The 15762-nt window shown below is 38.9% G+C and overlaps 1 protein-coding gene across 1 annotated transcript in view; it reads right to left on the reverse strand.

The window, feature by feature from the left end:
* Positions 1-12237: 12237 nt before the first annotated feature.
* slc2a15b (solute carrier family 2 member 15b) overlaps positions 12238-15762 on the reverse strand; it is a 32121-nt gene continuing 28596 nt past the window's right edge. The window contains exons 9-12 of the mRNA XM_051703136.1: positions 15550-15651; positions 13569-13644; positions 12877-13004; positions 12238-12601 (exon numbers count right to left, since the gene is read on the reverse strand). Coding sequence (XP_051559096.1) covers positions 12350-12601; positions 12877-13004; positions 13569-13644; positions 15550-15651 — 558 coding nt within the window. The 3' untranslated portion in view covers positions 12238-12349. The remainder of the gene's footprint in view (positions 12602-12876; positions 13005-13568; positions 13645-15549; positions 15652-15762) is intronic.

The raw sequence follows: 15762 nt of genomic DNA on the forward strand, positions 1-15762 counted from the left end.
ACCTCACCCTCACTGTCCTAGAGAGTTATCAGCCTCAAATCCCTTCATTTATTCCATTGAAATATTCCTTGATAGTTCAATTAGTAGGAGGCTACTTGAGATTCCTTGCATCAATCCTAGTCTTTTATCTTCTATGATTCTTTATGCATTGAAGCACATAGTGATTCAAACCATAAAATAAATTAAAAAAAAAAATATTTTTTTTTTACTCAAAAACCCTTGTTAAAGAGAGAGAAGGATGTTAGCAACATTGTTGGAAAGGCTACTGAAACTGTAGCATCCCGGAACATCAGAATAATATCTAAACTTCAGTCAAGCTACCTTTCCACAAAAGTAGTTAGGTATTAGCTACATTACAAGCTACTAACCAGTAGTAGCTACATTGCAGCTATTAAAGGGATAATTCACCCAAAAATGAAAATTCTCTCATCCAATAAATCCAGTACTCACACTATTGCCATACCCAGTGTGTATGACTTTCTGTCTTCTGCTGAACACAAAGGTTTTTAGAAGAATATCTCTGCTCTGTAGGTCCTCCAAAGTGAATGGGTACCAAAATTGTGATGCTCCAAAAGGACATAAAGACAGCATAAAAGTAATACATAAGACTCCAGTGGTTAAATCCATACATTCAGAAGCGATACATTAGGTGTTGCTGAGAGATCAGATCAAGTCATTTCTTTTTACCATCAATCTCCACTTTCACTTTCACATTCTTCTTCTTTTGTTTTTGCCGATTTGCATGTTTCATGCATATCGCCACCTACTGAGCAGGGAGGAGAATTTATGGTAAAAACGCACTTAAATATCATATCACTTCTGAAGATATGGATTTAACCTCTGGAGACTTATGGATTACTTATGCTGCCTTTATGTGCATATTGGCGCTTCAATATTTAGGTACCCATTCAACTGCATTGTATGGATTTACAAAGCTGAAATATTTTTCTAAAAAGCTTTGTTTGTGTTCAGCAGAAGAAAGAAAGTCAAACACATTGGGGATGGCATGAGGGTGAGTAAATGATGAGAGATTTTTTTGGGAGAACTATCCCTTTAAAAGATGAACATGTTTAGGTTAATCTTTTATGTAGATGCTGTAATCAGAACAGTATTTATCAGGTGCAAAATCAATGAATATCTCAATTAGAGTGATATTAAACAATTAGGCCGACAACAATAAATTTAACATAGGCCTAAATATAACCTAAGTACAACTAAATACAAATTAAACATTGAACATAAATATACTGTATTTACACTAAATTCCACAAACAAAAACTGGAAAACACACTTCTTTATACAGTATAACTGAGATGAAAACATATTGATAAACAGCAGCAACTTCTGCACAAGGGATTCAAGTGATTCTGTGAATCATTTACTTGAACTGGTTTGCTTCCATGAACTTTAAAAGAATACTGTGGATTACTGTAAGGCTACTATAAAATGTAGGCCTTAAATAAGTAGTGGCATGGCTATTTGTAGTTACTCCACAGAATGTACAGTCCGCCATTATAAATCTTACCTGGTAGTTCTGGTTAAAATTCCTTAAAAATGCTCCTTGATAGTGTATTCCTAGTCTTTTTACCTTAATGCCCGATAAAGAAGGCATTCTCTTTCCAATAAAGCATATGGTGATTCAAACCATTTTCATGTTTTTGTTTTTTTTGTTTTGTTTTTTTGCTCAAGCACTCTTGTGAAGAGAAGAGGATGTTTGTGGTGAGATACACTGAGATCTGACATTATAAATCTTACCTGGTGGCTTTAGTTGGTATTTGGTATGACATAGTTTGCTGGCATCCCCAGTTCTCCAGATATCCCATAGTGCATCAGCCTCACTGCAACTGTAAAAGTCACTGTAAAAGCACTCCTCTATTCCATGGCCAGCCTGGAGAATTAATCATCAGTCTGTCACTGAGGCAAAGTGGTACACAGGATTGGGGAGTAACGGAATACATGTAACGGGAATATGTATTTAAAATACAACATATTAGTAACTGTATTCCACTACAGTTACAATTTAAATCATTGGTAATTAGAATACAGTTACATTCAAAACGTATTTTGATTACTAAAGAGATTACATTGCATTTAATTGTCATTTGTTTAATTTAATATTTAGTCCTTTCAGATGGAAAAATGATGCGATCCAAAGTGCATTTGAACAGCGGTGAAACACTTTCTTATGATGTGTTACATTCATATGAGCAGACAGAGAATTAAGTTTGGAGCAGAAGAAATAGAAATAAACCTTGTGTAAATTGTCAGCTTTATGCTAAGCTAAAATACTATTTCTAGCCATTTACATGCACGTTACTAGGCACAATCATATTTTTTTATCAAGAAAATTCACATTGGATCATAATTTATTAAGTAAGACCTTTGATATTAGGTCAAAAATCATTTTCTTGATAATATTTTTTTTTATTGTTTTCATGTAAAAATATCTAAAAATCCTGTAAACAAGATCAGTTTGATTGATCTTGTTTTAGAAACAACACTGCATAAGATATTTAGGTTTTTCAGAGAATGTATTTTTAACATGTGTATTTTGTCTTACTGTACTGGCAGAGTTTTTATAGTCAAAACAAGTGAAAAAATCTACCAGTGCTGAAGAAGTAATCCAAAGTATTTAGAATACGTTACTGACCTTGAGTAATCTAACAGAATACTTTACAAATTACATTTTACAGCATGTATTCTGTAATCTGTAGTGGAATACATTTCAAAAGTAACCCTCCCAACCCTGGCTGTACATGAGTCTGTGTAGCAAGGGGGTTAAATGTGACCCTAGCTTGGCTGTGACCCCCATCTGGGTGTGGGATAACCACAAGGGTGTTTGGGGACCACAAAACCTACAGAACCATGTTCCTCTGACCCCCATCTTTTAAACTCCTTCACCTCTTGCCATCTGAGAGACCGCACCTGTAGTGAGTGCAGTATATACAGTAATTATGAATCTTCTAAAGCTTACTAACGCAGTCACCTGCAATATCTGGAAGTGAGTTTTACATAAAACAGCCTCTGCAGTTTATTAAACCATTCACGTGTAAATATACAGCAAGATCTTTTTTATTTGTGCCAGGTTGGGTCAGAATGGTCTGGAATGCTTTTAAGAATGTTCTGTCGGACACATGAGTACATGAGATTGGTAAATTCCAGGGGCATTTCTGCCCCTCTTCAGGCATCTATCATCCCCATTATCTGCACACACACACACACACACACACACACACACACACACACACACACACACACACACACACACACACACACACACGTTGGTGCAGCTATCATTATGAGGACTCTCCATAGACATAATGATTTTTATACTATACGAACTATAGATTCTATCCCCTAATCCTAACCCTCACAAAAAATTTTCTGCATTATTACACTTTCAAAAAAACATAGTTTAGTATGTTTTTTTAAGCGATTTAAATTATGGGGACACTAGAAATGTCCTCATAAACCACATTTATAGCGTGATACCCTTGTAATTACCAGTTTGTAACCTAAACAAATGTCCTCGTAAACCACCCAAACCCGTCCACCCATCCACCCACACACACACACACGTTCGCCCTGCAGCCCCAGTTTGAGGCTGTCAATGTGTTAATCACCTAAGAATGTTTGCACACACACACACACACACACACACACACACACACACACAACAGACCCACTAATAATCAAAACAAGTAAGTACAACCCCCACCCACCATATTTATACCATGATTAATGGAAACAAGTAAATGCTCCACGCTGCAACCCCCCAAATCTACGCCCTTGATAACAATAACCTCCTAATAAGAAAATTTTCACAATCATTTTTCAGTACTTTGAATGCATTTTCAAAACTCATCACACAGTCATCTCTACCAACATTTATACTAGCACAACAGTCTTTCATCCATAACACCCTACAACTATCACAATACTTCATACATCTCTCAAAATCAATTCATTTCACTGAAACACTGGCAAACTGTTTCCCCCAATAGAAATACTTTGTCACTCAAAAACACATGACCTAATAAACACAAACAACAGGAATCATTACAAGATGTTTCATTTTGGCTTACTGTAGGGTATGCTTGACTTTTTACATACAGTATGTAAACCAATATTCTGTTACATAGCAATAGAGGCACTTCACTGTGTAGAATGTACTCCCTTCTACACTAACAGTATGGAATGAATCTCAAATGCTGCAATTTTCTTCTGTGTGCTTTACTGTATTTTCACATATTTGTGCATGTGGCGCAGTAATTCCAAAATAACAAAAAAGCTCAAAATGAAAAGTTACAAAGTCACAGTCAGAAAAATACATGTAAGTAGTTCTGCAATCTCAACTTACAGTACATCATACATACTAATGTACATAGGTCTGTGAGGTTCACTTGCAGAATGCATATCTTACCTGTTTGTTTGTTGAAATATTTGCATAATGTATGCCACTGTTGAGCATGTGAGATTTGGCTGCACTCTCAGGCCAGCCTCTCTCAAAGATAGACCATAGTTTATCACATGATCAATAATAGTAGCCCTTATCTCATTATAGGCTACAGTTCTTGGTCTTCCCCTCATTGGTCTTCTACCACTTATTTGCACTCCTTCTCCTGCCAACTCCTCTTTCTCTGTTACCTACTTGTTGACTCACGCTTGCAAAAAAGAAACAGTTCCAAAAATGTTCTTTTATAGAGATGGTAATGGCATAGAAGACAAAACACCTGGGTAGGTCTTCAGCTAAAATCAAATTCAGCTGTTTTTTATTTATTTATTTTTTTTATTTATTTATCTTGCTTGTGGATATATTTCAGTATACTGTTATTATAGAAATATAGCAAATTCTGTCAAATTTAATTTTGTGTGAGGTTTTGAACCGAAGTTTTGAAAACAGTATGCAAACAAGAGCAAAAAACACAAAAAAACCAAAACAAAATACAGCTGCTTTTACATAAAGTTTTGCTGGATGTTGAGAGTGTGACAAAAGTTTTCATGATTTTTGATAGATGTGGTCACTGAATGGATTTTGCGTTAAAGCAATGAAAGCTGATCCACAGTTTAGTCCACATAGACTGATGTTGTGCTGATTGTATGAAGAGTTTTGAAAATGCATTCTCAGTATTGAGAAACGTGTGAAAATTATTGTAAAAAACTGTAAGAGATTACTACAGAATTTTATTTTAAATAAATAAAAAATATTTATCAGAGAAACAATGTCATCCTTAAAGGAATATTCCAGGTTCAATACAAGTTAAGATCAATCGGCAGCATTTGTGGCATAATACTGATTATCACAAAAATTTATTTTGACTCGTCCCTCATTTTCTTTAAAATTTTAAATAAATAAATAAATACAAATCTGGGTTCCAGTCAAAGTCTTTCTATCAAGTCAGTCCACTAACGGCCATCTTTGGAATGCTCTCAGGAAGCTATTTCCAGTCATGAAAGTGCAGCTCCTATGGGGGAACACCGAAATCTCAAAAACGGTTGGTCAAGATTACGATCAAAGAACATATTTCAAATCAGCAGTAAAATCTGACAACACTGGAATCATAAATTGTGCTTCTTTACCTCAGATTTCGCTAAAAAAATGTGCATACTATGCATACTATGCGCGTTCTTGAGTTGATTGACAGATGATGATGCTGTATCTAAAAGGTAATTGTCTCTTTTACCTGTAAGGCAGGACCTCCTTTCTACATCTGTTGACCTTTGGAAGTACCAATTTTTCCCATTCATACTTCATACTGTAAGTGTCATGTCTCTGCTAAATAGACTCTGGTTACAGTGAGGCACTTACAAGTGAATGAGGCCATCCGTAAACATTAAAATACACACTATTTTAAATGTATTGCCACAGTACATAATCAATATGTGTTAACATGATTTTAGTGTTATAAAATCGCTTTCTACCCTTTTCTGTGTAAAGTTATAGCCAATTTTACAACTTAGTTGCCATGATGACATAATGTCAACAAAACCTAAAACGACTGTAAAAATGACTATTTAAACAACTTTACAGCTCAAATAATACTGTACATGAGTTTGAACAGAAGAATGAATGTTAGTGGTTTTATAAAATTATACGCTTCACATTTCTGCCTTTAAACCCTCCAAAAATTGGCCCTTAACACTTCCATTATAAGTTCCTCACTGGAACCCAAATTTTTGTTTTTTAAATAAAAGGCGGTACGAGTCAAAATTATTTTTTGTGGTAATCAACATTATGACACAAATGCTGTCGATTGAGCTTAACTTGTATTGAACCTGGAATATTCCTTTAAAAAACAGAACCCAGCATTCTGCTTGTAGTAGACTTATCAAGTTGTGATTTCCCCCCTCCCCCCTCCTTTCTGCACCCTTTAATTTTTGAAACAGGAAACAAAACATTATTAAAAAAATCAGACTTGGCTCTGTCCTCCAAGGTTTCCTATGGATGAGATGTTGGATTGGAGATGTCTGCAGTCACAGGAAGCTTAGACAGGTATGAAAAACATGCTGTGCCATACAGGAGAGATAAGAGAGAGCTGGAATTCCGTGGCAAGTTTTTCTGAGTGTTGAAAGCACCTGACTGGTATGTGCTGGTACTCTTTTTGACAGTGGAGGGGTGTGTGAGGGGATTTGTGGAGATGGCGTGTGTATGTCTGTGTGTGTTTATGGGACTGAAGGGCAGATAGATTGATGTAAGTGATAAGGGCTCAGTGGACACTCAACACAATCTGTCAGTGCATGAGTGTGTGCTTGCATGTCTTTGGAAGGACTGAGGGGAGTGTTCATCGATCAAACACTCTCTATATCTGCCGCTCTGTCACTCAAATCCCAGTAGGGGTTGTGATTGGACACTCCGCCCCAATCTGAGAGTAATGTCAATTGGACAAGGTGATCAGGTGACAGCTGTACCACTCCTGTCATTGGAGGTGCTGGTAGTTGATGCCACGTTTTATTAAAGGTTGGCCTACTTTGTGCTAACTGGGTCAATTGTGTGTACTGTATTTACAGTAGGTTCCAAAAGTCTGAGACCACTAGTGAAAATGCTTCTATTTTGTATTCTTTCTTCCCAGTACAAACCATATTATCAGCATAAAAATTTGAGTGAAATGTACACCAATTTCAGAAATTCCCTGCATTCAAGCAGCCATTGACTTTACAAGTTTATGCAAAACCTGATCAATGTTATGCCACCATGATATGAGAATGTTCCAATAAGCATCTTGTGTGCAACAATGGAAACAAGGATTTTTGACGTTTGTATAAAGGAGTTAACACGGTACTTGTCACAAATTTGTTTTCATTTGAAAAGTGAGCTAGGATAAGTGGAGAATCCTAAATATCTCTTGCACATTTTACAGTGGAACTCAATGTGGTCTCAGACTTTTGGACCCCATTGTGTGTTTTAAACAAACCATTCTTTCTTTCTTTCTTTCTGTGGTCATATTTATGTATTGCACGCCCTCTGCTATTTTGTCCTGCACATGTCAGACTGTGGTCTGTTATAAATACACATCAGCTATAAATAAATAAAGTCACATGAAATGAAATATGAAATTAACAGTTGTTGTATTAATACTCCAACACAACTTATTGGAAATGTTTTGGAAAACAGCTTAAACACATTTAAGCTGTATCAGTACAGACAACTACAGTACACAACATGTTTGTATATACAATGTAGTTTTATATTCATTTGTATATGTACATTGCTTTTCAGATAATTCATTTGCATTGTCCTATTTTGTGTATAATGAATATGTTAATCAATTATATATTAATGTAATAATTTATTTTTATGTGCACCTCATAAAGGCTAGTAGTCCTTAGGCTCTGGAATGAAACTATTAATGCAGCCAAGAACATACTCCCTCATTTAAAAGAGAGGAGAGGACAGTATAAAACAATATGGCTTAAAGGGATAGTTCGACCAAAAATGAAAATTCTCTCATCATTTAATCACCCTCATGCCATCCCAGATGTGTATGACTATCTTTTTCTGCTGAACACAAACAAAGATTTTTAAATTAATTTCTCAGCTCTGTAGGTCTTCACAATGTAGGTGAATGGTGACCAAAATTTTGAAGCTCCAAAAGCACATAAAGGCTTTAAAAATGATCATTTTTATGATCAGTCTCCACTTTCACATTCTTCTTCTTTTGTTTTTGGCAATTCGCATTCTTCATGCATATCGCCACCTACTGGGCAGGGAGGAGAATTTATAGTAAAAAAAAAAAAAAAGACAAATATTTACCTGTTTCTTACACGCACCTATCATATCGCTTCTGAAGACAGATTTTGCCACTGGAGTCTTATGGATTACTTTTATGCAGCCTTTATATGCTTTTTGGAGCTTAAAAATTTTGGTCACCATTCACTTACATTGTGAGGACATACAGAGCTGAAACATTCTTCTAAAAATCTTCGTTTGTGTTTAGCAGAAGAAAGAAAGTCATACACATCTGGGAAAATTACACAGTCTGATGAATTCTGGTCCATGTGTACGGTTTTGCATACAGTATATGTTGTATAATTCTTTTTATATTGATTCATGTATTGGAGACCACAGGCTTTGGTACACTGTGAGAAATGCACCTTAAATGTACCTCACAGGATAGTGGGAGGTCTCAACATAAAAAACAAAAAACAAAAAACAATTTGGATCTGCTAAGCTATGTCAGAATATGTCATAATGACTTATTTTACATGCTACATTTGATTTATGTTCTTCCCCCACATGAGGGGGCAGTTCACCAAATGTATAGACTATAATACTTTTAGCCATTTTACACTTGCTAAGTCACAGATCCCCAGCAGGCAGTAGTGGTATATGTCCTTTTTTTTCATCTAGAACAAACAAATAACTCTTAGGGCACAATTGGTGACTATTTGATTGCTTACATCAGGAGTGTCAGACACATGGTGAGATGGTTTGAGGAAAAATGCTTAATTTATGCCCAAAACATTGACATTCATTTATTCTATTATAAGATATATTCATAATACTCTATCTTTAGCTAAAAAAGGATGGATAAACGTCTCTGATGGAGGGAATGAGACGTTATTTCGATGTAGTGACACTAGGGGTCGCTCTTGAGAGCCCCGATCACCTCAGATCTTTGAGAAAAGGCCAATGAGAATTGGCGAGTGGAATTTGCATGCCACTGCCCCGGACATATAGGTATAAAAGGGAGCTGGAATGCAGGATTCATTCAGGTTTTGTGCTGAGGAGCCGAGACATGGTCCCGGCCATTACAGCGGCTAGTACAGCGTTGTGGCAAGAGGGACACAACGTCTTGTTCCCTCCATCAGGGAACGGAGGTTACGACAGTAACCGAGACGTTCCCCTTCTGTCACTCACTCGACGTTGTGTCGATGTAGTGAAACTAGGGGTCCCTATGTAAAACGCCACAACAGCTGAACCGTGTTATGTGAACCGCCGATGCAGATGCAAGCAAGCTGCTGCGTGCGTAATAACAGGTGCAACAGACGGCACGTAACGTCATGTAGTTCCCCACATCCCTGAGAGGGGGAAGCAATGTAACTAGCATGGGAGCAGGCCACGCCAGCCGCGGCCTTTTCTCTCTATGTTTTCTCTCCACAGAGTATTAGATTCAGCTGGGGCCATCTAACGCTATCATACGCATCGGGGAAGGTGTTCTTTTCCTTTCCTGTTCTTTCAGGAGGAAAAGACCCTGCGGAGACCACATCCTGCCCAAAAGGGGAGGTCAACATGTGGCAATACGACACATGGGCTCAGCAGCCGCACATGGAAGAGGCGCGGTGGTAGGTCCTGCCACGAAAAAGGGGGGGGGGGACTCTACAAACACAGCGACCGGGGCAGAGAGAGCTCTGCTCAAGGGAGACGCGGGTCCGCTGACAGGGAGACCGTACCGTGGATATATATCACAGGGGCTACCAGAGTAATCGGCACCTGTGGAGCACCTATCCCAGTACAGGGCATATTAGACCCCGTAGTGGGGCTGGCTGTGAACTCCTCTGCCAAGTTCATGAAACATAGGGCTAGGGAGGAAGGACATCCAGGGTCCATGACTTCGTGAACTCGACTCAGGGGAGGGGAAAGTCGCTATACGCAAGTGATATATTACCAAACTCTACCTGTTCGTACCTGAAAGAACATGGGACAAAACCGGCTAAACCCAGAGATTGCAAAATCTCACGAAAGTATTGGGTGTTGCCCAGCCCACGGCTCTGAGGACCTTGTACTGATACGCCTGGCTGTCAAAAGCAAACCGTAGGAGGGGTCTGTGTCGAAGTAGAACCGAGAAAGTAAGCGTCCTTCAGGTCTACCACCGCGAACCAGGGTGGCAGCGTTCTCGCCCTGCACTGAAGTGAAGTGGACACCGGTGAACCGGGCGGGCGCCTGGCAAACTGAATTGCGTAGCCGAGTCGGATGGTCCTGGCCAGCCACCGCGACAGGTTGGAAAGCGTTAGCCACGTGTCCAAGCTCCGGGTGAGGGGCACTAAAGGGACGATCGCATCTGACGTACCTGGGAGATGGGCGCGTTGAAAAAGCGTGCTTTGTCTGCGTCCCTCATCTCGACCAGATTCAGCCACAGGTGGTGCTCCTGGACCACCAAGGTGGACATCGCCTGCCCGAGTGCTCGCGCCATGACCTTCGTTGCCCGGAGGGTGAGGTCGGTCGTCGAACGCAGCTCCTGCAGCACATCCGGATCAGGACTACCCACGTGCAGTTCTTTTAGTGCCTTGGCCTGGTGTACCTGCAGGAGGGCCATGGCATGCAGGGCTGTCCAGCGGCACTGTAGGCTTTGTCCGCCAGAGACGACGTAGTCCTACAGGCTCTGGAGGGGAGCACCAGGTGGAGGTGTTTTGCGCGCACAGGTGCATTGCAACCGCCTGATCCACCTGAGGGACCTCCGTGTACCTGTGGACCGCCCTGCCATCGAGGGTAGTGAGAGTGGACGAAAGTGGCAGCCCAGTCGAGTCCTCGGCATTCGACATCGCCAGTGCGCTCTCCAATGCAGCAATCGAAGACTCATCCTGCTCGCGGGCCCTGAAAGAGATGTCAAGTTGGCCATGAGGTGGGCAGGTCTCATTTCGGAACTGGACAAGAGCAAACGAGCGTGCTGGGGAACGGGAGGTCCGCAGGGAATTACCCGGTGAGACCGTGCAAATTGAACTCCCAAAATCACCTCCAGCGCCAGCCGGGCCGGCCTCACACCCGTGGGTACAAGGCACAGTGCGGGGGGCATCTAGAGTGGCTTTCCCGCGGAAGAACGAAATCCGTGACCGCAACGTTGCCATTGTCATATCTTTGCAATGAGAACATGAACCATCCACAAACGCTGCCTCAGTGTGATCGCTGCCCAGACACGTGAGGCAGCGCCCGTGGCCGTCGAAGGCGGAGAGATAACGACCACATCCAGGAATCACACAAAGACGGAAAGGCATCTTTAAAAAGACGCGTCTTTAAAAAGATGATCAACGTCAATGCGTGTGCTCTAATAGAGAAAATATACTCTTTAGCAGGAATATACACACTTTTAGTGCTGTTGAAGCGGCCAGGGGCGAAATAAGCACTCGTCATGCAGAAGGAGAGAAAGCCGCTGGAAATGCGCTGTATATCCAACAGCATACGCTTCTTAAGAGGTGAATGGAACAGCAGTAGTATTCAGCTCGCTGATAGTACAACCGCTCAACTCCGAAGAAAAAATCTGAATGAATCCTGCATTCCAGCTCCCTTTTATACCCGTATGTCCGGGGGAGTGGCATGCAAATTCCACTCGCCAATTCTCACTGGCCTTCTCTCAAAGATCTGAGGCGATCGGGGCTTTCAAGAGTGACCCCTAGTGTCACTACATCGACACAACGTCGAGTGAGTGACAGAAGGGGTACTATTATTTTCTTGGGTTGCATGTTTTAGCTTTAAGATGAGCACAAGTTCTTTATGGGAACACCCAGGTTTAACAGATAATAAGACTGGCTCGCATGAGGTGACATTTAGTCCAATTCAGCCAACAATCATGAGTTTGACACCCCCATCTAACTAAAATGAGTTGGACTCTCCCTACGTGGTCTGAACCTATAACCTTATCCTATAACCCAGCCCAGGTCCCTTACCACTAAACTATACCACCCTCAAAAATTAGCTTCAGCATGGTTTGATATATATATATATATATATATATATATATATATATATATATATATATTATTTTTTTTTTTTTTTTTTTTTTTTTTGGTAAACCAGCCTGTAAAATGAAAATTCCTGAGGCATAATCAAAAAAGGCCACATTCTCACAGCACTCAGAACAATACTGATTTGTAGCACCATGACACAGCATAACACACCATCCCTCCGTCATTACCACTAGTTATCCAGCTTGTCAGTTTTGTCCACATCTACAGCAAGTGTTCCATACCCGTTCATCTTTTTGAGGCTGAGTTGGTCAGTGATGGCTAGCGGCAGGTTTTCAATTTCACAACCGTTTCTTGAAGCAAACATCTGACTGATCTCCACAAAGGTTTTGTTCTTGGTCTCAGGGATAATGAAGTAGACGTAAACTGCCACCCCCACACAAACACCACAGAACACCAGGTAGCAGAATGCACCAGCTGACATCTGAAAATATATTATAAAATGTTTCCCTTTGAGGTTGCATGATATTCTATGACATGCCAGGTAAAGTGAATTAAATGGATAGTTCACCCAAAAATGAAAATTCTCTCATCATTTACTTATCCTCATGCCATCGCAGATGTGTGACTCTCATTTTTGGGTGAACTACCCCTTTAATTAATCTCACTAGTAGCATACAGTGCAGAAAAAATGCCAAGATAGCTGATAAACTGCATTTTTCTGCTATATGCACTGTGTTCCTTGACAGACAGGCTTACCTGTAGGAATGGAAAGACAAAGCCCACAGTGAAGTTTGATATCCAGTTGAGAAATCCTCCTACAATGTAGGCAGCAGGTCGATGAGATTGTTTAAAGAGCTCTCCTGTCATGAGGAATGGGACTCCAGCTGTGCAGGAACACAAACATGACAACGTCAGTGTATTTATTTAAAACCATTTCAAAATGCAATTGCTATAAATATTAATTACATTTTATATTTTTAACTAATTATATTTTTATCATTTCAATTAATAGTAATTGTGTTTTTTTTTTTTAACCAAAGAGAATTCAAGTGTACTGTTTCACCACCAGGTGGCACTAGTCTCTCATTTTAAATGCTTCATAGCCATACCAACCTTTGGCTACATTTGAAAATTATATAGTGTATTTAAATATATATATATATATATATATATATATATATATATATATATATATATATATATATATATATATATATAAACTCCATTTACAAACAAGATGAAATAAATTAAAATACAAAGTCAATATAATTCTGCTTATATAATTCAATAAATATAATTTATTTTTATATAATTAACATACACAAAGATAAAGGGCCAGTTTTAGGAGGCAAGGGACAGATTTACATGAAGCACTGACTAATGAAGAGCTGGGTCATAAAGCATGAATAAAAAAGAAAAGAAATGCCTGTTCAGCAAGACATCCTCACCAGGCCCTATGCAGAATCCAGCGATGATTCCAACCACACAGGCCACACTGAAATAACGCATGAACGCCACATGAGTCTGGAAATAGACAGAAGAACCAGAAACCAAGAGACCAGTAAATTATCTGACGAATCAATGAATGCTCTACCTGCCATTAGAACATATACAGCTGTTAATCTTCCTTGAATTACTGCATATTTACTGACCCTCATGTCATTCCAAACCCAAATGCCTTTTTTTTTAAATCTGTGAAACACAAGAGGAGATATTTTAAAGAATGTTGCAATTGCTGACTTCCATACAACTGCAGTTGATAGTGAATCACTTAAAGGGATAGTTCACCCAAAATGTAAAATTTCTCTCATCATTTACACACCCTCATGCCATCCCAGATGTGTATGACTTTCTTTCTTCTGCTGAACACAAACAAAGATTTTTGGAAGAATATCTCAGCTCTGCAGGTCCAAGTAATGGTGGCCAGAACTTTGAAGCTCCAAAAAGCACATAAAGACAGCATAAATGTAATCCATAAGACTCCATTGGTTAAATCCATATCTCCAGAAGCAAACAAGAAACAGATCAATATTAAAGTCATTTTATCCTAAAATAATTGTATCCTCCCTGCCCAGTAGGTGGTAGTATGTAAATCGCCAAAAGCAAAAGAAGAAGAATGTGAAACTGAAACTGAAAGTGGAGATTTATAGTAAAAAAGGACTTAAATATTGATCTGTTTCTCACCCACCCCTATCATATCACTTCTTAAGATATGGATTTAACCACTGGAGTCATATGGATTACTTTTATGCTGACTTTATGTCCTTTTTGGGCCTTCAAAGATCTTGCCACCATTCACTTGCATTGTATGGACCCACAGAGCTGAGATATTCTTCTAAAAATCTTTGTTTGTGTTCAGCAGAAGAAAGAAAGTCATACACATCTTGGATGGCATCAGAGTGAGTAAATTACGAGATAATTTTCATTTTAGGGTATACTATTCCTTCAAAGCTTTAAAAATCACCCAAAAGTAGTCTATGCGACTTGTGTGTCATATTATACCAAGTTTTCTTTGAGCAAAAAAACACTTTGTATGATGAACAGACCGAGTTGTTATTCACTCTCTTAAATCAAATATCAAATCAAATCATTAATCAACTCTAGTATACAGAGCCAAACCAAATATGGCGACACGTCAATAACATTAAACCTCATTGGTTCTTGTGTCATGAAGTTTAGTCACGCGATGCGAAAAAGCCAGTGAGGTTAGATATAATTGACATGTCGCTTTCTTTGACTTGGGCTCTGTATACAGTTTGATTGATTTGATTTAATTTGATTTGAGACAAAATAACGAGTTAAACTGATCAGTTCATCAATTCTGATTATAATGTAAGTGATCACATACCTTCGGAAGATTTGGAATATGAAGCATGAGTAACATAGACTAATTTCATGAGACTTTGGGAGCTTTTTAAATTTTAAAGTGAGTCACTATCCACTGCTATTGTATGGAAAACAGTGTCCACAACATTCTTTAAAGTATATCCTTATATGTTTTGCAGAAAAAAGAAAGTCATATGGGATTGAAATGTGTATATAATGTCAGAATTTTCATTTTTTGGGGGAATTATTCTTTGAAGTCTATAGTGTACACCTTCAAGACCATATCAAATCAAGATTGGAGTTATTTGTTATTTATGTCCCACCCTAACTTTCTGCATCAACACAGAAAGAAAATTGTATCTCACATCTCAGCCAACATGCAGTTAAAAGAGCAATTTTAGCCTCACTCAAATCTATGGTAATAGAGAGTTTGCAGACTTTTAAAGGAACTAAGATTCGAGCTCCTTTGTTTAATTTAGTTCAGTGCTACCAAAATGCGTTAAGTAAGTAATTATTACTTAAGGGCCAATGGTTCACTTGATTTTATTAAGACAAGGTTAAGAAGATACTGGATCAGAGAGAAACTGCAGAGGTCACACCTACCTGTAATATGAGGGAGAAAGTAATCCCAGCACAGCATATGCCCATGAAGGTGAAACCACCAATCATTAGAGGCCTCCTTCCCACACGCTCAATAGTGAAACACTGGATAAAATGCATTTCTATTAGCATCAGAATGGTAGATTACTGTCTAAAGGGAAACCTTAGAGCAGTGTTTCCCAACCTTTTTTGTGCCACGGCACACTTTTTACGACA

This window comes from Myxocyprinus asiaticus, chromosome 7, assembly GCF_019703515.2.
Source record: "Myxocyprinus asiaticus isolate MX2 ecotype Aquarium Trade chromosome 7, UBuf_Myxa_2, whole genome shotgun sequence".
NCBI classification, from domain to species: Eukaryota; Metazoa; Chordata; class Actinopteri; order Cypriniformes; family Catostomidae; genus Myxocyprinus; species Myxocyprinus asiaticus.